This window comes from Petromyzon marinus, chromosome 52 (genome assembly GCF_048934315.1).
Source record: "Petromyzon marinus isolate PM22_M1 ecotype Great Lakes invasive population chromosome 52, UKy_Petmar_22M1.pri1.0, whole genome shotgun sequence".
NCBI lineage: Eukaryota > Metazoa > Chordata > Hyperoartia > Petromyzontiformes > Petromyzontidae > Petromyzon > Petromyzon marinus.
Genome location: NC_133718.1, coordinates 1,023,256 through 1,047,433, shown reverse-complemented (window position 1 = coordinate 1,047,433; position 24,178 = coordinate 1,023,256). Strand labels below are relative to the sequence as shown.

General features: G+C 53.5%; 1 protein-coding gene across 2 annotated transcripts in view; it reads left to right on the top strand.

Annotated features, from left to right (window-relative positions):
* Window positions 1-2,866: 2,866 nt before the first annotated feature.
* Window positions 2,867-24,178, top strand: part of LOC116953549 (proline-serine-threonine phosphatase-interacting protein 1-like) — a 72,692-nt gene continuing 51,380 nt past the window's right edge. The window contains exons 1-5 of one of the 2 annotated variants that reach the window (XM_032973848.2): window positions 2,867-3,088; window positions 13,990-14,090; window positions 14,990-15,064; window positions 20,641-20,675; window positions 21,181-21,287. In XM_032973848.2, the coding sequence (XP_032829739.1) occupies window positions 3,059-3,088; window positions 13,990-14,090; window positions 14,990-15,064; window positions 20,641-20,675; window positions 21,181-21,287 (348 nt within the window). In that variant the 5' untranslated portion in view covers window positions 2,867-3,058. The other variant, XM_076075103.1, reaches the window with a different exon arrangement.

Below are 24,178 nucleotides of genomic sequence, written 5' to 3'. Positions count from 1 at the left end.
TGAAAGGTCGGCACGGCACTCAAGGGGGTGGGTGGCCAGCACCACGCCCGGCCGCCTTTGTCTCCCCAGTGGCGATGTTTACACACCGCACCAGGTACTCATTTGAGGCTGAGTCGACCTAGGGGGGGAGGGCCCCTGAACCCTGTTCAGAAAATCGCCACCGTGAGCGGGAATCGAACCCCGTGGGCCGGGTTCATAGCGCAGCACGCTGACCGCTGCACCACCGTTCCACACACACCACCACCATCACCAGAACCTCCATAAACACCACCACCACCACCAGCACCACCAACACCACCACCAACACCACCACCACCAACACCAGAACCTCCACAAACAGCACCACCAACACCACCAGCACCACCACCACCACCAACACCAGAACCTCCACAAACAGCACCACCAACACCACCAGCACCACCACCATCACCACCACCAGCACCACCAACACCACCACCATCACCACCACCAACACCACCAACACCACCACCACCAACACCACCAGCACCACCACCACCAGCACCACCAACACCACCACCAACACCACCAGCACCACCACCACCACCATCACCACCACCAACACCACCACCAGCACCACCACCACCAACACCACCAACACCACCACCACCAGCACCACCACCAACACCACCACCAACACCACCAGCATCACCACCAACGCCACCACCACCAACACCACCACCAACACCACCAACACCACTAACACCACCACCAACACCACCAACACCACCACCAACACCACCACCAACACCACCAACACCACCACCAACACCACCAACACCACCACCAACACCACCACCAACACCACCAACACCACCACCAACACCACCAACACCACCAACACCACCACCAACACCACCACCAACACCACCAACACCACCGCCAACACCACCACCAACACCACCAACACCACCACCACCAGCACCACCACCAACACCACCACCAATACCACCAGCATCACCACCAACACCACCACCACCAACACCACCACCAACACCACCAACACCACTAACACCACCACCAACACCACCAACACCACCACCAACACCACCACCAACACCACTAACACCACCACCAACACCACCAACACCACCACCAACACCACCACCAACACCACCAACACCACCACCAACACCACCAACACCACCACCAACACCACCACCAACACCACCAACACCACCACCAACACCACCAACACCACCACCAACACCACCAACACCACCACCAACACCACCACCAACACCACCAACACCACCGCCAACACCACCACCAACACCACCAACACCACCACCACCAGCACCACCACCAACACCACCACCAATACCACCAGCATCACCACCAACACCACCACCACCAACACCACCACCAACACCACCAACACCACTAACACCACCACCAACACCACCAACACCACCACCAACACCACCACCAACACCACCAACACCACCAACACCACCACCAACACCACCACCAACACCACCAACACCACCACCAACACCACCACCACCAACACCACCAGCACCACCACCACCAACACCACCAACACCACCACCACCAACACCACCACCAGCCCGCCAGGTTATGATGACTGCGGGCTGCATCGACGACAGAGAGAGAGAAACAAGAACCACTCACACGGCCATAGCCGCTTCACCCCACCAGAGCATCGCTCGACATCACCCCCCCCACCAACCCCCCCCCACCAACTCCCCCACCCCCCCAACCCCCCAACCCCCACCCCAACCCCCCCAACCCCCCCCACCAACCCCCCACCACCCCCCACCCCCCAAACCCCCCCACCCCCGTGACGTCGTTCGCAAGGGTAGCAGTGACTCAACAGGACTGCAGTGCGGCAGCCCCCCGGTTTACGTCCGGGATGCGTTCCTGCGAGGCGGCCGACGATTATCGAAGCGACGTCAATCAAAGCGAATTCTTTATTTTGTGTTACTCCCAAATCACCCAAAGAGTGAACACGGGGAGCGGTGGTGCAGCGGTTAGCGCTACGAACCCGGCCACCCGAGTTCTAATCCCCTGCTCACGGCCAACACCACCAGTGACGATTACCTGAAGGGGTCCTGGGCCTCCCCTAGGTTGACTCAGCCTCAAATGAGTTCCTGGTGCGGTGTGTAGTAAACATCGCCACTGGGGGAGACAAAGGCGGCCGGGCGTGGTGCTGGCCACCCACCCCCGCGCGTGTGCCGTGCCGGCCTTCATAGGTGCTCGCTAACAGCACTTGCCCCTACAGCCTGCACCGATGGTACACCGCTCCCCACACATAGACACACACACAGGATTATAAGAAGTATGTATGTAGAACTTCTTTCGCACCGCACGTTGCCAACCCTGCTCATCGGAGGTGCAGTGGAGCTAAACCGACGAGACTTTTATCTTGATACGGCCAAAAATTTCCCTTCGATAAGACTTCGTCGGAGGAGGGCAGGGGAGCTAAACGGACGAGACTTTTATTTTTATGCTGCCAAAACGCTCCCGCAGATAACACTTGTATCATCATCACGATCCGTGCGTGCGTGGGCAGATAGTCCGTAGCAGGAGGTGTCGACTGCAACATTTCGCGATGCATCTCCACCTCCCTCTGCCTTGTGGTGCCAATATCCACGGAAAGTAGCTGCAACATCGTCATGTTGCCAATCTCTCACGCCCTTCGCCGCCAAAGCTGGCCCGTGCGTCTTGCAATCCGCATAATGCGGAACACGTTCGCGCTAATACTTAACACGATTTGATGATAAATAATGAATGAAATGAATGGGGCCGAAGGCTGCTGAACCTTGAACTTCCTTGTGAGGAGTGGTGGTGACGACACGAGGAGAGAGAGAGGGGAGAGAGAGGAGAGAGAGAGGGAGTAGATAGAGAGAGGAGAGAGAGGGGGTAGAGAGAGTAGAGAGAGGAGAGAGAGAGAGGGTAAAGAGAGGGAGTAGATAGAGAGAGGAGAGAGAGGGGAGAGAGAGAGGAGAGAGAGAGGAGAGAGAGGCAGGAGCCGTGACAGCGGCGATCTGTGACAGCCCACGGGAGAGCGTCAATCATGAAGCTCAGATTCTCAGACTCGTTTTGGGTGAGTTAGTCCGCTGTGCTGAGCTGCAGTGTCTGCGTGTGTAGTGTGCGTGTGTAGTGTTGTGTGTAGTGTGCGTGTGTAGTGTTGTGTGTAGTGTGCGTGTGTAGTGTGTGTGTGTAGTGTTGTGTGTAGTGTGCGTGTGTAGTGTTGTGTGTAGTGTTGTGTGTAGTGTGCGTGTGTAGTGTGGGTGTGTAGTGTTGTGTGTAGTGTGCGTGTGTTGTGTGTGTAGTGTTGTGTGTAGTGTGTGTGTGTAGTATTGTGTGTAGTGTGCGTGTGTAGTGTGTGTGTGTAGTGTTGTGTGTAGTGTTGTGTGTAGTGTTGTGTGTAGTGTTGTGTGTAGTGTGCGTGTGTTGTGTGTGTAGTGTTGTGTGTGTAGTGTTGTGTGTAGTGTTGTGTGTAGTGTGCGTGTGTAGTGTGTAGCGTAGTGTGCGTGTGTTGTGTGTGTAGTGTTGTGTGTAGTGTGTGTGTGTAGTGTGCGTGTGTAGTGTTGTGTGTAGTGTGCGTGTGTAGTGTTGTGTGTAGTGTTGTGTGTAGTGTTGTGTTGTGTATAGTGTGGGTGTCTGTCGTGGGTGTGTAGTGTGGTTTATTTCGTGGTTTAGTGGTAATTTATTGAAATTGGAGGGGTTAGCAGCCACTCGCACCCGTCCAGAGCTCCTTTTGGCCGCTGTGGTGGCCTCTGTGGAGGAGGAGGATGAGGAGGCTCGTGAAGGACGCCGCTGTTGCTGCTTCAGGGCGGTTCGAGGCAGTCGCCCTCCAACAACAGCGGAGGGTGGAGGAGCGACGCTCACAACAACGAGCGGAGCGCGGGCGGCTAAAACACAGCGAGTTGGCTCAGTAGGGGGCACAGGTGGTGCATCTGCCACTCGTCTGTCAGTCGACCCGTGGCACCTGCTGGGTCTGCCCCGTGACCTTCTGCCCGCGGACGTTCGACGCTTCACGTGGCCTCAAGGTGCACCTAGCCTGGCACAAGCGTCGTGGTGACGTTACCGCCACTTAGTGGCGAATGATGGTTGTTGTTGTTGTGGAGTGTGGGTGTCTGTAGGGTGTGTCTGAAGTGTGTATAGTGTACAGTATGTGTGTGGTGTGTATGCGTAGTGTGTGTGTAGTGTGGGTGTCTGTGTAGTGTATGTGTGTAGTGAGTGTGTGTGTAGTGTGTGTAGTGTGTGTGTAGTGGGGGTGTCTGTAGTGTGTGTGGTGGGTGTGTGTAGTGTGTGTGGTGTGTATGTAGTGTGGGTGTGTAGTGTGTGTGTAGTGAGTGTGTGTGGTGTGTGTGTAGTGTGTGTGTGTAGTGTGTGTGTCTGTAGTGTGTGTAGTGGTGGTGTCTGTAGTGTGTGTGGTGGGTGTGTGTAGTGTGTGTGTGTAGTGGGTGTGTAGTGTGGGTGTCTGTAGTGTGTGTGGTGGGTGTGTGTAGTGTGTGTCTGTAGTGTGTGTGTAGTGTGGGTGTCTGTAGTGTGTGTGTGTAGTGTGGGTGTCTGTAGTGAGTGTGGTGTGTGTGTCGTGTGGGTGTCTGTGTAGTGTGGGTGTCTGTAGTGAGTGTGGTGTGTGTGTAGTGTGTGTCTATAGTGTGTGTGTATTGTGGGTGTCTGTAGTGTGTGTGTGTAGTGGGTGTCTGTAGTGTGGGTGTGTAGTGTGCGTGTGTAGTGGGTATGTGTAGTGTGTGTGGTGTGTCTGTAGTGTGTGTAGTGGGGGTGTCTGTAGTGTGTGTGGTGTGTGTGTCGTGTGGGTGTCTGTGTAGTGTGTGTGTCTGTAGTGTGTGTGTAGTGGTGTCTGTAGTGTGTATACTGATGATTTGGTAATAGCTGCTCATTCAGGGGAGGAGTTGGAGACGCTGCTGCTGAGACTGGAGTGTGCCACTAAAAGGTGGGGCCTTACCATCAGCCCCACCAAAACTAAGCACCTGCCTGGGTATTTTTGTACCATCGAACACTCCACCCCCACAACTCCCAATCGGTGATGGGGCAGTTGTGGAGAGAGTGGAGAGTTTCCCATACCTGGGCAGTGTGCTTATGACTGGCTCCAGTTTAACAGCAGAGGTCTCACTCCGAATCAGTCGAGCGGCAATATCTTTTCATCGGTTGCATAACGCTGTGTGGAAGCTACCTGGTCTGTCGCTCCGCACTAAGCTTCAGGTCTTCTCGGCCACGGTCATTCTCTCCCTTCTCTACGCTTGTGAAACGTGGACCCCCCTAATGGAACATCTTCGCCAGTTAGAAACATTTAGGCTGGCCTGCCTAGGATCCATCCTGGGTTTAACCAGACTGGATTGTGTGAGGAGCTCACAAATCCTTGAAAGATCTGGGCAAGGTCCCATCGGTGAGCTCCTCCGGCAGGGAAGGCTGCGATGGCTGGGTCATGTAGCCCGCATGCCCAGCCACCGCATGCCGAAACAGCTTTTGTTCGGCCGGATTGAGGGGGCTAAGCGGACGCAGCACGGGCTAGAGAAGAGATGGAGTGATGTGGTACAGGAGGACGTGGAGCTGAGTGGACTTGCCGATGACTGGTACAAGCGGTGTCAAGATTGACCTTTGTGGAGGAGGCTCGTGAAGGACGCTACTGGGCAGTTGGAGGTAGTCGCCCTCCAACAACAACGGAGGGCGGAGGAGCGACGCTCAGAACAACGAGCGGAGCGCCGGGTGGCTAAAACACAGCAGGTTGGCACAGTAGGGGGCACAGGTGGTGCATCAGCCAGTCATCTCAGTCAGTCGACCCGTGGCACCTGGGTCTGCCCCGTGACCTCCTGCCAGCGGGCGTTCGACACTTCACGTAGCCTCAGGGTGCACATAGCCTGGCACAAGCGTCGTGGTGACGTCACCGCCACTTAGTGGCGAATGGCGGTTGGCGGTAGTGTGTGTAGGTCCGGCAAAACAACCCCCTCCCTCCTCGCGGTGCCGGACGGCAACTCTGTCGTGGACAGTGCTGTGGGGAGAGGGCCAATTCCGATTGGCTCCTCCCCTCATGGCGTCTGTGACCACCACAGGGGCTAAACGGGGGCTCTGGACGGGTGCGAGGTGCTGGTAACCCCTCCACCTTCAAAAAATTACCACGAAACTACGACTTAAATTATGTAACTAATAAGCTTGTGCCGGAGGCCCTGGGGGGACAGGCTTCTATGACGTCTCCTGGCCAAACCCCAATTGGCGGGGCCAGGAGATTAAATCTCTACCCTCGGGGCTCCTCCAGAAACAACGAAAAGCCACTTCGTTTGGCCACGTGGAATGTTCGCACGCTCACTGCGGAGGAGAGGCTGCCACTCCTCTGTCGGGAGCTGGACCGGTACCGCCTGGATCTCTGTGGCATTCAGGAGGTCCGGTGTACCGGTTCTGCCTCCTGCCACCATGAGGGGTGGACAGTCCTCTACTCGGGGCAGCAGATTGCCAAACAACAGGGTGTGGCTCTTCTTTTGAACAAAAGAATGAAAGGAGCGTGGGAGCGTGGCGGTGAGGTGTGGGAAGCTGTAAGCCCCAGGCTACTTTGGGCTCGCCTTCCCATCAATCGGAGGCGAGGATTGGTGGTCGTGGTTACTTATGCCCCCACCGAAGACAAACATCCGTGGAGGGATGCAGGCAAAGCCGATGAGTCAGATGCCTTCTATGACCTCCTGTCACAGGTGCTGGCTGAAGTGGCCCCTCGGGATAGAGTCATCTTGTTGGGTGACTTCAATGCCCGAGTTGGTCATGATGCTGGCACCTGGTCTGGAGTGATTGGAGGGCATGGGCCGGATCAGCTCAATAACAATGGTAGGAGGCTGCTAGATTTTTGTGCAGCCCATGGGCTTGTAATTACCAACACGCTGTTCCGGCATCGGCGCATCCACACAACATCATGGATGCATGCCGGGTCCAAGTAAGAACATCTGCTGGACTACATAGTGACGGACCAGCGGATGCGAGCCCATGTCCTTGACACCAGGACCTACCGTGGAGCTGATCTGCCCTCTGACCATCGACTTGTCATCTGTAAGATGCGCCTGCCATTCTTCCGCTCCGGTGGTGGGTGTACACCCAGGACCCTATTCCAACCAAAAGTGGCCTGGTCACAGTTATCTGATGAAAGTTGCAAGGGAGAATTTCATCATCGCCTGCGGCTGGGGTTGGCATCGTCCCCCACTCCTCCTGATGTCGAGGGTAAATGGGCGAGGTTTAGGACTGTGACTCATGCAGCTGCAATGGCTGCTTTGGGTACGCGGTCCAGACCTCCCCAGAGACCCTGGCTGACAGAGGAGGTATTCAGGATAGTTGAGAAAAAGCGACAGGCCCACTGTCATCGGCTACAGAATCCCACGTCAGAGAATGAGGAGGCTTACCGCAGCCTTCGCTCGGAGGTTCGGAGAGCCGTGAGGCGCTGCAAGGATGGGTGGTGGTCGCGGGTTGCTGAGGAGATGGAGTCTGCCTCAGTGGCACACGATCACAAATCTCTATTTAACTCCATCAAAAAAGTAACCTGCAGCACCACACTTATTACCATCATTAGGGGAAAAAATGGTTATCCAATCTCCGACCCCCAGGAACAGGTTTGCAGATTTGCTGAGCATTTCTGTGAGGTCTTGGGGGAGGGAAAATCCCTCAGCCAGGAAAACATCGTGGCACAAAGTAAGGATGACCCTGCTGAGGATGACCCTGCTGAGACTGCGGTGCCTCAAATATTGGAAGAAGTCACCCCCTGTGAGTGGCTGGCTGAAGTGCCATCTGTTGAGGAAGTACTGAAGGCAATCCGGAGTCTGAGACCAGGAAAGACAGCGGGCAGAGATGATCTCCCAAGCGACATGCTGAGGGAGGTTAGCGTTTGTGCACAGACTGCCCTATATGACATTATAACAACAGTCTGGACCACTGGACGGGTTCCGCAGGATTGGAAGGATGCCCTGGTGGTCCCCCTCTTTAAGAAGGGGGACCGTACAGACTGTAACAACTACAGGGGCATCTCACTCCTCAGTGTACCGGGAAAGGTCCTGGCAAGGATTATTCAACATCGCCTTGCCAGGCACGCTGAGGAGAGGCTTGCGGAGCCCCAATGCGGTTTCAGGAAAGGGCGGTCCTGCACAGATGCCATATTTTTTGTCCGTCTGCTACAGATGAGGTGTAGGGAATTCCAGCAAGACCTACATCTCTGCTTTATTGACCTGGTCAAGGCCTATGATACCATCAGTAGGCCTGGGCTCTGGGTTGTTCTTCGTGCTTTTGGAGTACCTAACCCTCTGCTCACGATCATTAAGGACCTTCATGATGGTGAACGGGCCCGGGAAATACTACGTGGCCGGGAGTCCGAGCCATTCCCTGTACACCTTGGGATGCGAAAGGGATGTCCTCTGGCTCCCAAATTATTTAACATCTATTTTGACCACGTAGTTCGTGAAGCCTTCAATAGCTGTACCGGGGGAATCTTCATATGGTACAGATATAATGGGAGGCTGATCGATGCCCGGGTGTGGTCAAGGGATGGCTCCCTATTGCTCAACCACGTTATGTATGCCGATGATTTGGTAATAGCTGCTCATTCAGAGGAGGAGTTGGAGACGCTGCTGCTGAGACTGGAGCATGCCACTAAGAGATGGGGCCTTACCATCAGCCCCACCAAAACTATGCACCTGCCTGGGTATTTTGTACCATCGGACACTCCACCCCCACAACTCCCAATCGGTGATGGGGCAGTTGTGGAGCGAGTGGTGAGTTTCCCATACCTGGGCAGTGTGCTTATGACCGGCTCCAGTTTAACAGCAGAGGTCTCACTCCGAATCAGTCGAGCGGCAATATTTTTTTTTATCGGTTGCGTAACTCTGTGTGGAAGCTACCTGGTCTGTCGATCTGCACTAAGCTTCAGGTCTTCTCGGCCACGGTCATTCCCTCCCTTCTCTTCGCTTGCGAAACGTGGACCCCCCTAATGAAACATCTTCGCTGGTTAGAAACATTTAGGCTAGCCTGCCTACCATCCTGGGTTTAACCAGACTGGATTGTGTCAGGAGCTCACAAATCCTTGAAAGATCTGGGCAAGGTCCCATCGGTGAGCTCCCCCGGCGGGCAAGGCTGCGATGGCTGGGTCATGTAGCCCGCATGCCCAGCCACCGCATGCCGAAACAGCTTTTGTTCGGCCGGATCGAGGGGGTTAAACGGGCGCGGCACGGGCTAGAGAAGAGATGGAGTGATGTGGTACAGGAGGACGTGGAGCTGAGTGGACTTGCCGATGACTGGTACCAGCGGTGTCAAGATCAGCCTCTGTGGAGGTGGCTCGTGAAGGACGCTACTTGGCAGTTGGAGGTAGTCGCCCTCCAACAACAACGAAGGGCGGAGAAGCGACGCTCACAACAACGAGCGGAGCGCCGGGTGGCTAGGGCACAACAGGTTGGCACAGTAGGGGGCACAGGTGGTGCATCAGCCAGTCATCTCAGTCATCTCAGTCAGTCGACCCGTGGCACCTGGGTCTGCCCCGTGACCTCCTGCCAGCGGGCGTTCGACACTTCACGTGGCCTCAAGGTGCACATGGCCTGGCACAAGCGTCGTTGTGACGTCACCACCACTTAGTGGCGAATGGCGGTTGTTGTAGTGTGTGTGTAGTGGTGTCTGTAGTGTGTGTGGATGTGTGTGTAGTGTGGTGTGTCTGTGTAGTGTGTGTGTGTCTAGTGTCTGTGTAGTGTCGGTGTCTGTAGTGTGTGTGTAGTGGGTGTGTGTAGTGTGGGTGTCTGTAGTGTGTGTGGTGTGTGTGTGTGTGTAGTGTGTTGGTTGTCTGTGTAGTGTGTGTGTGTGTCTGTAGTGTCTGTGTAGTGTCTGTGTCTGTAGAGTGTGTGTTTAGTGTGTGTGTGTAGGGTTGGTGTCTGTGCAGATGTGTGTAGTGTGTGTGTAGTGTGGGTGTCTATAGTGTGTGTGTGTAGTGTGGATGTCTGTGGTGTGTGTAGTGTGGGTGTCTGTAGTGTGTGTGTTGTGTGGGTGTCTGTAGTATGTAGTGTGGGTGTCTGTGGTGTGTGTAGTGTGGGTTTCTATAGTGTGTGTGTAGTGTGTGTGTCTGTGCAGTGTGTGTAGTGTGGGTGTCTGTAGTGTGTAGTGTGGGTGTCTGTAGTGTGTGTGTGTAGTGTGGGTGTCTGTAGTGTGTGTGTGTAGTGTGGGTGTCTGTAGTGTGTGTGTGTAGTGTGGGTGTCTGTAGTGTGTGTGTGTTGTGTGTGTCTGTAGTGTGTGTGTGTTGTGTGTGTCTGTAGTGTGTGTGTAGTGTGGGTGTCTGTAGTGTGTGTGTAGTGTGGGTGTCTATAGTGTGTGTGTGTTGTGTGGGTGTCTGTAGTATGTAGTGTGGGTGTCTGTGGTGTGTGTAGTGTGGGTTTCTATAGTGTGTGTGTAGTGTGTGTGTCTGTGCAGTGTGTGTAGTGTGGGTGTCTGTAGTGTGTAGTGTGGGTGTCTGTAGTGTGTGTGTGTAGTGTGGGTGTCTGTAGTGTGTGTGTGTAGTGTGGGTGTCTGTAGTGTGTGTGTGTAGTGTGGGTGTCTGTAGTGTGTGTGTGTTGTGTGTGTCTGTAGTGTGTGTGTGTTGTGTGTGTCTGTAGTGTGTGTGTAGTGTGGGTGTCTGTAGTGTGTGTGTAGTGTGGGTGTCTATAGTGTGTGTGTAGTGTGGGTGTCTGTCGTGTGTGTGTAGTGTGGGTGTCTGTAGTGTCTGTGTAGTGTGGGTGTCTGTAGTGTGTGTGTGTATTGTGGGTGTCTGTAGTGTGTGTGTGTAGTGTGGGTGTCTGTATTGTGTGTAGTGTGGGTGTCTATAGTGTGTGTAGTGTGGGTGTCTGTAGTGTGTGTGTGTGTAGTGTGGGTGTGTGTAATGTGTGTCTGTAGTGTGTGTGTTGTGTGTGTCTGTAGTGTGTGTGTTGTGTGTGTGTGTTGTGTGTGTCTGTAGTGTGTGTGTTGTGTGTGTCTGTAGTGTGTGTGTTGTGTGTGTTGTGTGTGTGTTGTGTGTCTGTAGTGTGTGTGTTGTGTGTGTCTGTAGTGTGTCTGTAGTGTGTGTGTAGTGTGTGTCTGCAGTGTGTGTGTAGTGTGGGTGTCTGTGCAGTGTGTGTGTAGTGTGGGTGTCTGTGGTGTGTGTGTAGTGTGGGTGTCTGTAGTGTGTGTGTGTAGTGTGTGTAGTGTGTGTGTAGTGTGTGTCTGTAGTGTGTTGTGTGGATGTGTGTAGTGTGTGTTGTGTGTAGTGTGTTGTGTGTGTGTTGTGTGTGTGTAGTGTGTGTAGTGTGTGTTGTGTGTGTGTCTGTAGTGTGTGTGTTGTGTGTGTAGTTTGTGTGTTGTGTGTGTGTTGTGTGTGTGTTGTGTGTGTCTGTAGTGTGTGTGTTGTGTGTGTTGTGTGTGTGTTGTGTGTGTGTTGTGTGTGTCTGTAGTGTGTGCGTTGTGTGTGTGTTGTGTGTGTGTTGTGTGTGTGTTGCGTGTGTGTTGCGTGTGTGTTGTGTGTGTTGTGTGTGTGTTGTTTGTGTTGTGTGTGTGTCTGTAGTGTGTGTGTTGTGTGTGTAGTTTGTGTGTTGTGTGTGTGTTGTGTGTGTGTTGTGTGTGTCTGTAGTGTGTGTGTTGTGTGTGTTGTGTGTGTGTTGTGTGTGTGTTGTGTGTGTCTGTAGTGTGTGCGTTGTGTGTGTGTTGTGTGTGTGTTGTGTGTGTGTTGCGTGTGTGTTGCGTGTGTGTTGTGTGTGTTGTGTGTGTGTTGTTTGTGTTGTGTGTGTCTGTAGTGTGTGTGTTGTGTGTGTTGTGTGTGTGTTGTGTGTGTGTGTAGTGTGTGTGTTGTGTGTGTGTTGTGTGTGTGTGTAGTGTGTTGTGTGTGTGTAGTGTGTGTGTTGTGTGTGTGTTGTGTGTGTGTGTAGTGTGTGTTGTGTGTGTGTGTAGTGTGTCTGTAGTGTGTGTGTTGTGTGGGTGTTGTGTGTTGTGTGTGTAGTGTGTGTGTGTAGTGTGTGTAGTGTGTGTGTAGTGTGTGTGTTGTGTGTGTGTTGTGTGTGTGTGTGTAGTGTGTTGTGTGTGTGTAGTGTGTGTAGTGTGTGTGTTGTGTGTGGTGTGTGTGTGTTGTGTGTGTGTTGTGTGTGTGTTGTGTGTGTGTGTGTGCAGTGTGTTGTGTGTGTGTTGTGTGTGTGTGTTGTGTGTGTAGTGTGTGTGTTGTGTGTGTGTTGTGTGTGTGTAGTGTGTGTGTTGTGTGTGTAGTGTGTGTGTAGTGTGTGTTGTGTGTGTGTCTGTAGTGTGTGTGTGTTGTGTGTGTAGTTTGTGTGTTGTGTGTGTATTGTGTGTGTGTGTTGTGTGTGTCTGTAGTGTGTGTTGTGTGTGTGTTGTGTGTGTGTTGTGTGTGTGTTGTGTGTGTGTTGTGTGTGTGTTGTGTGTGTGTTGCGTGTGTGTTGCGTGTGTGTTGCGTGTGTGTTGTGTGTGTTGTGTGTGTGTTGTTTGTGTTGTGTGTGTCTGTAGTGTGTGTTGTGTGTGTGTTGTGTGTGTGTGTAGTGTGTGTGTTGTGTGTGTGTTGTGTGTGTGTGTGCAGTGTGTTGTGTGTGTGTGTGTTGTGTGTGTGTGTTGTGTGTGTTGTGTGTGTGTGTAGTGTGTCTGTAGTGTGTGTGTTGTGTGGGTGTTGTGTGTTGTGTGTGTAGTGTGTGTGTGTAGTGTGTGTAGTGTGTGTGTAGTGTGTGTGTTGTGTGTGTGTTGTGTGTGTGTGTAGTGTGTTGTGTGTGTGTAGTGTGTGTGTTGTGTGTGTGTAGTGTGTGTGTAGTGTGTGTGTTGTGTGTGTGTTGTGTGTGTGTTGTGTGTGTGTGTGTGCAGTTTGTTGTGTGTGTGTTGTGTGTGTGTAGTGTGTGTGTTGTGTGTGTGTGTGTTGTGTGTAGTGTGTGTGTTGTGTGTGTTGTGTGTGTGTTGTGTGTGTGTAGTGCGTGTGTTGTGTGTGTGTTGTGTGTTGCAGGGGAGCGGTAGTGCAACGTTTAGCGCCCTGCGGCTATGAAAACCACTGAGACCCGGGTTCAGTTCCCGCTCACGGCCACCACAACACCAGTGACGATTATCTGAACCGGTCCTGGGCTTCCCCTAGGTCGACTCAGCCTCAAATGAGTACCTGGTGCGTTGTGTAAACATCGCCACTGGGGAGACAAAGGCGACCGGGCGTGGTGCTGGCCACCCACCCCCTCGTGTGCCGTGCCGGCCTTCACAGGGTGCTGCTCGCTAGCAGCACTTGCCCCTACAGTCTGTTACAGGCCACATGAGGGATCTTTGTATTTGTTTGTTGTTGTCTGTGGCCTGAAAAGGAAGACAATAGATAATGGGTGACGCTTCGGGCAATAGCCCTTCTTCATAGCCGCCTATCGTGTGAAGGTGACGTGTGAAGGTGACGTGTGAAGGTGACGTGTGAATGTGACGTGTGAAGGTGACGTGTGAAGGTGACGTGTGAAGGTGACGTGTGAAGGTGACGTGTGAAGGTGACGTGTGAAGGTGACGTGTGAAGGTGAAGGTGACGTGTGAAGGTGACGTGTCATTTTCTTGACGGGCACGGTAAGTCGTTTAGTGTCACGTCTCGCTACTTACCCGCTCATGCGTGACCTCACCTGCTCATTCATTCATCACTCACCTATTCGCTCGTTCACTCACACACTCGCTCACGCACTCACCCACCTACACACCCACCTACACGCTCATTCACTCATCTGCACGTCCACTCACCTACTCATCCGTTCACTCACCCACCTACACGCTCACCCACCCACCTACATGATCACTCACCTATTCGCACACTCACCCACCTACATAGAGACACACTCACCCACCTCACCCACACACTCACCCACCCACACACTCACCCACCCCACCTACACACTCGCCCACCATCTCACGAGTAATCGCCACAGTTCGTAGTCGCCGCGGAGTCAATGTTGTTGGGCTCATGCTGAACGGCCGTCACTGTGCCACGTCGTTGTCGTTGTTGTTGTTTGTCGACCCGCCCAGAACTCTGACTTCACGAACAACGCCGGCTACACCGCCATGCTCGAGAGACTCAGGGATGGGCGCAAAGTGTGCAAGGGCTTCGAGGAGATGCTCAAGCAGAGGTAGAGAGACCTCCTCCTCCTTCGACTCCTCCTCCTCTGCCTCCTCATCCTCCTCCACCTCCTCTGCCTCCTCCTCCTCTGCCTCCTCCTCCTCCTCCGCCTCCTCCTCCTCTGCCTCCTCCACCTCCTCATCCTCCTCCGCCTCCTCCTCCTCTGCCTCCTCCGCCTCCTCCTCTGCCTCCTCCACCTCCTCCTCCACCTCCTCCGCCTCCTCCTCCTCTGCCTCCTCCGCTTCCTCCTCCTCCTCTGCCTCCTCCACCTCCTCCTCCACCTCCTCCGCCTCCTCTGCCTCCTCCGCCTCCTCCTCTGCCTCCTCCACCTCCTCCTCTGCCTCCTCCACCTCCTCCACCTCCTCCTCCTCTGCCTCCTCCGCCTCCTCCTCCTCTGCCTCCTCCACCTCCTCTGCCTTCTCCGCCTCCTCCTCCTCTGCCTCCTCCTCTGCCTCCTCCGCCTCCTCCTCTGCCTCCTCCTCTGCCTTCTCCTCCGCCTCCTCCTCCTCTGCCTCCTCTTCCTCTTCTACCGCCTCCACCTCCTCTGCCTCCTCCGCCTCCTCCTCCTCTGCCTCCTCCTCCTTGCCAACTAAGTTCGAGCCTCTCATCAGTCATGTGGCTTCTGCGTGTGTGTGGAGAGCGGTGGTGGAGCGGTTAGCGCTACGCTGGCCAACACCCAGTGACGATTATTCTGAACCGGTCATGGGCCCGCCCTAGGTCGACTCAGCCTCAAAATGAGTACCTGGTGCAGTGTGTAAACATCACCGCTTGGGAGACAAAGGTGGTTGGCCGTGGTGTTGTCCACCCACCCCCTCGTGTACCGTGCCGGCCTTCATAGGTGCTACTCGCTAACAGCACTTGCCCCAACCGTCTGTTGAGGCTACAAGGGGGATCTTTGTCTTTGTGCAGAGCATGCCTGGAGGAGACCTACGGGAAAGGTCTCCTGATGCTTGCCAAGAAGTCCGGAGGTCAAACGGAGATCAAGTGAGTGTCCATCTGTCCACTCGTCTGTCCGCTCGTCTATCTGCTGGTTGAGCTGTCTGAGTGTCCATCTGTCCACTCGTCTATCCACTCGTCTATCTGCTGGTTGAGCTGTCTGAGTGTCCATCTGTCCACTCGTCTGTCCGCTCGTCTATCTGCTGGTTGAGCTGTCTGAGTGTCCATCTGTCCACTCGTCTATCCGCTCGTCTATCTGCTGGTTGAGCTGTCTGTCTGAGTGTCCATCTGTCCACTCGTCTGTCCGCTCGTCTATCTGCTGGTTGAGCTGTCTGTCTGAGTGTCCATCTATCCACTCGTCTATCTGCTGGTAAATCTGTCCACTCGTCTATCTGCTGGTTGAGCTGTCTGCCTGAGTGTCCATCTGTCCACTCGTCTATCTGCTGGTCTATCTGTCCACTCGTCTATCTGCTGGTCCATCTGTCCACTCGTCTATCTGCTAGTTGAGCTGTCTGTCTGAGTGTCCATCTATCCACTCGTCTATCTGCTGGTCCATCTGTCCGCTCGTCTATCTGCTGATTGAGCTGTCTGAGTGTCCATCTGTCCACTCGTCTATCTGCTGGTCCATCTGTCCGCTCGTCTATCTGCTGGTCCATCTGTCCGCTCGTCTATCTGCTCGTGGAGCTGTCTGTCTGAGTGTCCATCTATCCTCTCGTCTATCTGCTGGTCCATCTGTCCACTCGTCTATCTGCTGGTTGAGCTGTCTGAGTGTCCATCTATCCACACGTCTATCTGCTGGTCCATCTGTCCGCTCGTCTATCTGCTGGTCCATCTAGCCCCTCCTCTGTCTGCTGGTCCCACTGTCTGTCTGAGTGTCCATCTATCCACTCGTCTATCTGCTGGTCCATCTGTCCGCTCGTCTTTCTGCTCGTTGCGATGTCTAAGTGTCTATCTATCCCCTCCTCTATCTGCTGGTCCCACTCTCTGTCTGGGTGTCCATCTATCCCCTCCTCTATCTGCTGGTCGCACTGTCTGCCTGAGTGTCCATCTGTCCGCTTGTCTATCTGCTGGTCCTTCTGTCTGTCCGCTGTTAAACGAGCCCACCCCCCTCTGATGGTCGACTCGCATCGTCGTCTCATACCAACGCATTAGAGAAAGGGCACCCCCAGTGGCAGCTGCCCCTGCGTGGCGCGGCTCGCTAGCACGTGGCCCGCGAGCGGGCGCCAGGCTGCCAGTACGGGGGTGGTGAGTGCCACCGCGCGTGTATGTTGCGTGCGTGTGGGCGCCACGGTGGCTAGGAGATGTTGACTACCTCGCCTGGTGTACAGGAGGTCGTGGGTTCGACCCTGACCCTGACGCCTGTTGTGTATTTGGAGTTTGCGGTGTCTCTCTCTCCACGTGGCCACGTGTATTTTTCTCCGGGTCCTCTGGTTTTCCCCTCCACATTTAGAATCGCCATCACGTGTATTCGGCTGCTATACATTTCCACGTGATGATGATGATAAGCCACTTCGTTGAGCTGTCATTTGTGGCCAGGTCGCTTCTGAAAAAGAGTCATACAGCTCAGTGAGCCCTTACCTGGTCAAAAAAAAAATTCACGTAGAACTTCGTTCGCACCGTACGTAGCCAACAGCGCTAATCGGTGGTGCGGGGGAAGGACAGCAAACTGAACACTGCAACAACAAGCAGCTCTGAAGACATGGGTTTTAAACGTTGGGTGGCGTGGTGTGTGTGTGGTGTGTGTGTGTGGTGTGTGTGTGGTGTGTGTGTGTGTGGTGTGTGTGTGGTGTGTGTGTGTATGGTGTGTGTGGTGTGTGTGTGTGTGGTGTGTGTGTGTGGTGTGTGTGTGTGGTGTGTGTGTGGTGTGTGTGTGGTGTGTGTGTGTGTGGTGTGGTGTGTGTGGTGTGTATGTGTGGTGTGTATGTGTGGTGTGTATGTATGTGTAGTGTGTGTGGTGTGTGTGTGGTGTGTGTGTGTGGTGTGTGTGTGTGGTGTGTGTGTGTGGTGTGTGTGTGTGTGGTGTGTGTGGTGTGTGTGTGGTGTGTGTGTGTGGTGTGTGTGTGTGGTGTGTGTGTGTGGTGTGTGTGTGTGGTGTGTGTGTGTGTGGTGTGTGTGTGGTGTGTGTGGTGTGTGTGCGTGTGGTGTGTGTGTGGTGTGTGTGTGGTGTGTGTGTGTGGTTTGTGTGTGTGGTGTGTGTGTGTGTGGTGTGTGTGTGGTGTGTGTGGTGTGTGTGTGGTGTGTGTGTGGTGTGTGTGTGTGGTGTGTGTGTGTGTGGTGTGTGTGGTGTGTGTGTGTGTGGTGTGTGTGTGGTGTGTGTGTAGTGTGTGTGGTGTGTGTGTGGTGTGTGTGTGTATGTGTGGTGTGTGTGTGGTGTGTGTGTGGTGTGTAAGTGTGGTTTGTGTGTGTGGTGTGTGTGTGGTGTGTGCGTGTGTGGTGTGTGTGTGTGGTGTGTGTGTGGTGTGTGTGGCGTGTGTGTGTGTGTGTGATGTGTATGATGTGGTGTGTGTGTGGTGTGTGTGTGTGGTGTGTGTATGTGTGGTGTGTGTGGTGTGTGTGTGGTGTGTGTGTGTGGTGTGTGTGGTGTGTGGGTGGTGTGTGTGTGGCGTGTGTGTGGTGTGTGTGTGGTGTGTGTGTGTGGTGTGTGTAATGTGTGGTGTGTGTGGTGTGTGTGTGTAGTGTGTGTATGTGTGGTGTGTGTGTGGTGTGTGTGTGGTGTGTGTGTGTGGTGTGTGTAATGTGTGGTGTGTGTGGTGTGTGTAATGTGTGGTGTGTGTGGTGTGTGTGTGTGTGGTGTGTGTGTGTGGTGTGTGTGTGTGGCGTGTGTGTGGTGTGTGTGTGTGGTGTGTGTGTGTGGTGTGTGTGATGTGTGTGGTGTGTGTGGTGTGTGTGTGTGTGGCGTGTGTGTGGTGTGTGTGTGATGTGTGTGGTGTGTGTGGTGTGTGTGGTGTGTGTATGTGTGGTGTGTGTGTGGTGTGTGTGTGTGGTGTGTGTGTGGTGTTTATATGTGTGGTGTGTGTGTGGTGTGTGTGTGTGATGTGTGTGGTGTGTCTGTGGTGTGTGTGTATGTGTGGTGTGTGTGTGTGGTGTGTGTGGTGTGTGTGTGGTGTGTGTGTGTGGTGTGTGTAATGTGTGGTGTGTGTGTGGTGTGTGTGGTGTGTGTGTGTGGTGTGTGTGTGGTGTGTGTGTGGTGTGTGTGGCGTGTGTGTGTGTGTGTGATGTGTATGATGTGGTGTGTGTGTGGTGTGTGTGTGTGGTGTGTGTATGTGTGGTGTGTGTGTGGTGTGTGTGTGTGGTGTGTGTGGTGTGTGTGGTGTGTGGGTGGTGTGTGTGTGGCGTGTGTGTGGTGTGTGTGTGGTGTGTGTGTGTGGTGTGTGTAATGTGTGGTGTGTGTGGTGTGTGTGTGTAGTGTGTGTATGTGTGGTGTGTGTGTGGTGTGTGTGTGGTGTGTGTGTGTGGTGTGTGTAATGTGTGGTGTGTGTGGTGTGTGTAATGTGTGGTGTGTGTGGTGTGTGTGTGTGTGGTGTGTGTGTGTGGTGTGTGTGTGTGGCGTGTGTGTGGTGTGTGTGTGTGGTGTGTGTGTGTGGTGTGTGTGATGTGTGTGGTGTGTGTGGTGTGTGTGTGTGTGGCGTGTGTGTGGTGTGTGTGTGTGGTGTGTGTGTGATGTGTGTGGTGTGTGCGGTGTGTGTGGTGTGTGTATGTGTGGTGTGTGTGGTGTGTGTGTGTGGTGTGTGTGTGGTGTTTATATGTGTGGTGTGTGTGTGGTGTGTGTGTGTGATGTGTGTGGTGTGTCTGTGGTGTGTGTGTATGTGTGGTGTGTGTGTGTGGTGTGTGTGGTGTGTGTGTGGTGTGTGTGTGTGGTGTGTGTAATGTGTGGTGTGTGTGTGTGGTGTGTGTGTGTGGTGTGTGTGTGGTGTGTGTGTGGTGTGTGTGTGTGGTGTGTGTGTGGCGTGTGTGTGGTGTGTGTGTGTGGTATGTGTGTGGTGTGTGTGGTGTATGTGGTGTGTGTGTGTGGTGTGTGTGTGTGGCGTGTGTGTGGTGTGTGTGTGTGGTGTGTGTGTGATGTGTGTGGGGTGTGTGGTGTGTGTGGTGTGTGTATGTGTGGTGTGTGTGTGTGGTGTGTGTGGTGTTTATATGTGTGGTGTGTGTGTGGTGTGTGTGTGATGTGTGTGGTGTATCTGTGGTGTGTGTGTATGTGTGGTGAGTGTGTGTGGTGTGTGTGGTGTGTGTGATGTGTGTGTGGTGTATGTGGTGTGTGTGTGGTGTGTGTGGTGTGCGTGTATGGTGTGTGTGGTGTGTGTATGGTGTGTGTGTATGTGTGGTGTGTGCGTGTGTGTGGTGTGTGTGTTCGGTGTGTGTGTGTGGTGTGTGGTGTGTGTGGAGTGTATGTGTGGTGTGTGTGTATGTGTGGTGTGTGTGTAGTGTGTGTGTGGGGTGTGTATGTGTGGTGTGTGTGTTATGTGTGTATGGTGTGTGTGTGGTGTGTGTGATGTGTGTGGTGTGTGTGGTGTGTGTATGTGTGGTGTGTGTGGTGTGTATGTGTGGTGTATGTGTGTGTGGTGTATGTGTGGTGTGTGTATGTGTGTGGTGTGTGTGGTGTGTGTGTGGTGTGTGTGTGTATGTGTGGTGTGTGTATGTGTGGTGTGTGTGTGGTGTGTGTGTGTATGTGTGGTGTGTGTGTATGTATGTGTGGGGTGTGGTGTGGTGTGTGTGTTGTGTGTGTGTGGTGTGTGTGTATGTGTGGTGTATGTGCTGTGTATGTATGTGTGGTGTGTGTGTGTGTATGTGTGGTGTGTGTGTATGTATGTGTGTATGTGTGGTGTGTGTATGTGTGTAGTGTGTATGTGTGTAGTGTATGTGTGTGATGTGTGTGTGGTGTATGTATGTGTGTATATGTGTGTGTGGTGTGTGTGATGTGTGTGTGTGTGGTGTATGTATGTGTATGTATGTGTGTGTGTATGTGTGGTGTGTATGTGTGTGTGGTGTATGTATGTATGTGTGTGGTGTATGTGTATGTATGTGTGGTGTGTGTGTGGTGTGTGTATGTGTGGTGTGTATGTGTGTAGTATGTGTGTGTGGTGTATGTGTATGTATGTGTGGTGTGTGTGTGGTGTGTGTATGTGTGGTGTGTATGTGTATGTGTGTGTATGTATGTGTATGTATGTGTGTGTGGTGTATGTGTATGTATGTGTGTATGTGTATGTATGTGTGTAGTGTGTGTATGTGTAGTATGTGTGTAGTGTGTGTGTGGTGTATGTATGTGTGTGGTGTGTGTGGTGTATGTATGTGTAGTATGTATGTGTGTAGTATGTGTGTGTGTAGTATGTGTGTAGTGTGTGTATGTGTGTAGTATGTGTGTGTGTGTAGTATGTGTGTGTATGTGTGTAGTATGTGTGTAGTGTGTGGTGTATGTGTGTGTAGTGTGTGTATGTGTGTAGTATGTGTGTGTGTGTAGTATGTGTGTGTGTAGTATGTGTGTAGTGTGTGGTGTATGTGTGTGTAGTGTGTATGTGTAGTATGTGTGTGTGTAGTGTGTGTGTGTAGTATGTGTATGAGTGTCTATGGCGCTGTTGACGCGACCGCGTTCCCTCCCCCTCCCCCCGCCCCCTGTGCTGCTCCCCCCACAGCACGATCCGCTGCTGCTTCATGGTGCTCAAGCAGCGTGAGTTCACGCGACCCCGAGGCGACCTTGACTCCGCCACTGACCCTGACCTCACCCTGACCTGACCCTGACCTGACCGGACCCAACCTGGACCTCGACTCTGGCCTCGATCCTGACCCCAACCCTGACCCAACCCCGACCTGGACCCTGACCTGATCCTAACCCTGACCCGACCATGACCCCAACACCAACCCTGACCCGACCCAACCCTGACCCCACCATGACCCCGACCCTGACCCCAACCCGGACCCAGACCTGACCCCAACCCGTCACTCACTGCGCCCCAGTTTCACTCTGTTAGCCCAGGAGGGGGCGTGGTGGGGGTAGTGAAAGGGGGGGCGGGGTGAGGAGGCGTGGTGGGTGGGGTCAGGAGTGGTGGGCGGGGTCATTGTGGGTGGGCGGGGTCAGGAGTAGTGGGCGGGCTCAGTGGAGGTATGGTGGAGCAGTAAGGTCAGAGTAATAATAACAATTAACGCTTCCTCGACCTTTATGTTTGTGTCTCAAGAGCTGGAAAGTGTGGGCCAGGAACACACCCAGTTGGCCCTGGAGCTCAACAAGGAGTACAAGAAGATGGAGGACTTCCGCATGAAGCAGAAGGATCGCTTCACCAAGGTGACCAGACCTCTCAAGGTCAAGGCGACCTCGGCCAATCGAGGACAATGGAGGTCAATGTGATTCGAGGTCTGAATTTTTGGGAGCAAACCCTCCGAGTAGCACGGTTGGCTACGTACGTTGCGCAAAAGAGTTCAGCATACGTACATAGAGTGATCTGGGCTATTGAGGTCAGCATGACCTGGATATTAGAAGTTTTTATTTTTTATATTGGGTTGGTGAGCTAGTTGGTGAGTGAGAGAACGAGTCTGCGAGTGAATGGATGAATAATCAGGTGGGTTGCTGAGTGGATGGGTGAGTGGTTGGGTGAATGGATGCGTGATTAATTGAGCGAGTGATCAAGTGGTTTGGTGAGTGAGTGGATGGGTGCTTAAGTCAGTGAGTGGATGAGTGCATGGGTGGTTGAGTGAGTGACCAGGTGGGTTGGTGAGTGAGTGGATGAGTGAGTGATCAAGTGGGTTGGTGAGTGTGTGGTTGAGTGAGTGATCAGGTGGGTTGGTGAGTGTGTGGATGAGTGAGTGATCAGGTGGGTTGGTGAGTGTGTGGATGAGTGAGTGATCAGGTGGGTTGGTGAGTGTGTGGTTGAGTGAGTGATCAGGTGGGTTGGTGAGTGTGTGGTTGAGTGAGTGATCAGGTGGGTTGGTGAGTGTGTGGTTGAGTGAGTGATCAGGTGGGTTGGTGAGTGTGTGGTTGAGTGACTAATCAGGTGGGTTGGTGAGTGTGTGGATGAGTGACTGATCAGGTGGGTTGGTGAGTGTGTGGTTGAGTGACTAATCAGGTGGGTTGGTGAGTGTGTGGATGAGTGACTGATCAGGTGGGTTGGTGAGTGTGTGGTTGAGTGACTAATCGGGTGGGTTGGTGAGTGTGTGGATGAGTGAGTGATCAGGTGGGTTGGTGAGTGTGTGGTTGAGTGACTAATCAGGTGGGTTGGTGAGTGTGTGGATGAGTGACTGATCAGGTGGGTTGGTGAGTGTGTGGTTGAGTGACTAATCAGGTGGGTTGGTGAGTGTGTGGATGAGTGACTGATCAGGTGGGTTGGTGAGTGTGTGGTTGAGTGACTAATCAGGTGGGTTGGTGAGTGTGTGGATGAGTGACTGATCAGGTGGGTTGGTGAGTGTGTGGTTGAGTGACTAATCAGGTGGGTTGGTGAGTGTGTGGTTGAGTGACTGATCAGGTGGGCTGGTGAGTGTGTGGTTGAGTGAGTGATCAGGTGGGTTGGTGAGTGTGTGGTTGAGTGAGTGATCAGGTGGGTTGGTGAGTGTGTGGATGAGTGAGTGATCAGGTGGGTTAGTGAGTGTGTGGTTGAGTGAGTGATCAGGTGGGTTGGTGAGTGTGTGGATGAGTAACTGATCAGGTGGGTTGGTGAGTGTGTGGTTGAGTGAGTGATCAGGTGGGTTGGTGAGTGTGTGGTTGAGTGAGTGATCAGGTGGGTTGGTGAGTGTGTGGTTGAGTGAGTGATCAGGTGGGTTGGTGAGTGTGTGGTTGAGTGAGTGATCAGGTGGGTTGGTGAGTGTGTGGTTGAGTGAGTGGTCAGGTGGGTTGGTGAGTGTGTGGATGAGTGAGTGATCAGGTGGGTTGGTGAGTGTGTGGATGAGTGAGTGATCAGGTGGGTTGGTGAGTGTGTGGTTGAGTGAGTGATCAGGTGGGTTGGTGAGTGTGTGGTTGAGTGAGTGATCAGGTGGGTTGGTGAGTGTGTGGTTGAGTGAGTGATCAGGTGGGTTGGTGAGTGTGTGGTTGAGTGACTGATCAGGTGGGTTGGTGAGTATGTGGTTGAGTGACTGATCAGGTGGGTTGGTGAGTGTGTGGTTGAGTGACTGATCAGGTGGGTTGGTGAGTGTGTGGTTGAGTGACTGATCAGGTGGGTTGGTGAGTGTGTGGTTGAGTGACTGATCAGGTGGGTTGGTGAGTGTGTGGTTGAGTGAGTGATCAGGTGGATTGGTGAGTGTGTGGTTGAGTGAGTGATCAGGTGGGTTGGTGAGTGTGTGGTTGAGTGAGTGATCAGGTGGGTTGGTGAGTGTGTGGTTGAGTGAGTGATCAGGTGGGTTGGTGAGTGTGTGGTTGAGTGAGTGATCACGTGGGTTGGTGAGTGTGTGGATGAGTGAGTGATCAGGTGGGTTGGTGAGTGTGTGGATGAGTGAGTGATCAGGTGGGTTGGTGAGTGTGTGGTTGAGTGAGTGATCAGGTGGGTTGGTGAGTGTGTGGTTGAGTGAGTGATCAGGTGGGTTGGTGAGTGTGTGGTTGAGTGAGTGATCAGGTGGGTTGGTGAGTGTGTGGTTGAGTGAGTGATCAGGTGGGTTGGTGAGTGTGTGGTTGAGTGAGTGATCAGGTGGGTTGGTGAGTGTGTGGTTGAGTGAGTGATCAGGTGGGTTGGTGAGTGTGTGGTTGAGTGAGTGATCAGGTGGGTTGGTGAGTGTGTGGATGAGTGAGTGATCAGGTGGGTTGGTGAGTGAGTGGATGAGTGAGTGATCAGGTGGGTTGGTGAGTGTGTGGTTGAGTGAGTGATCACGTGGGTTGGTGAGTGTGTGGTTGAGTGAGTGATCACGTGGGTTGGTGAGTGTGTGGTTGAGTGAGTGATCAGGTGGGTTGGTGAGTGTGTGGTTGAGTGAGTGATCACGTGGGTTGGTGAGTGTGTGGATGAGTGAGTGATCAGGTGGGTTGGTGAGTGTGTGGATGAGTGAGTGATCAGGTGGGTTGGTGAGTGTGTGGTTGAGTGAGTGATCAGGTGAGTTGGTGAGTGTGTGGTTGAGTGAGTGATCAGGTGGGTTGGTGAGTGTGTGGTTGAGTGAGTGATCACGTGGGTTGGTGAGTGTGTGGTTGAGTGAGTGATCAGGTGGGTTGGTGAGTGTGTGGTTGAGTGAGTGATCACGTGGGTTGGTGAGTGTGTGGATGAG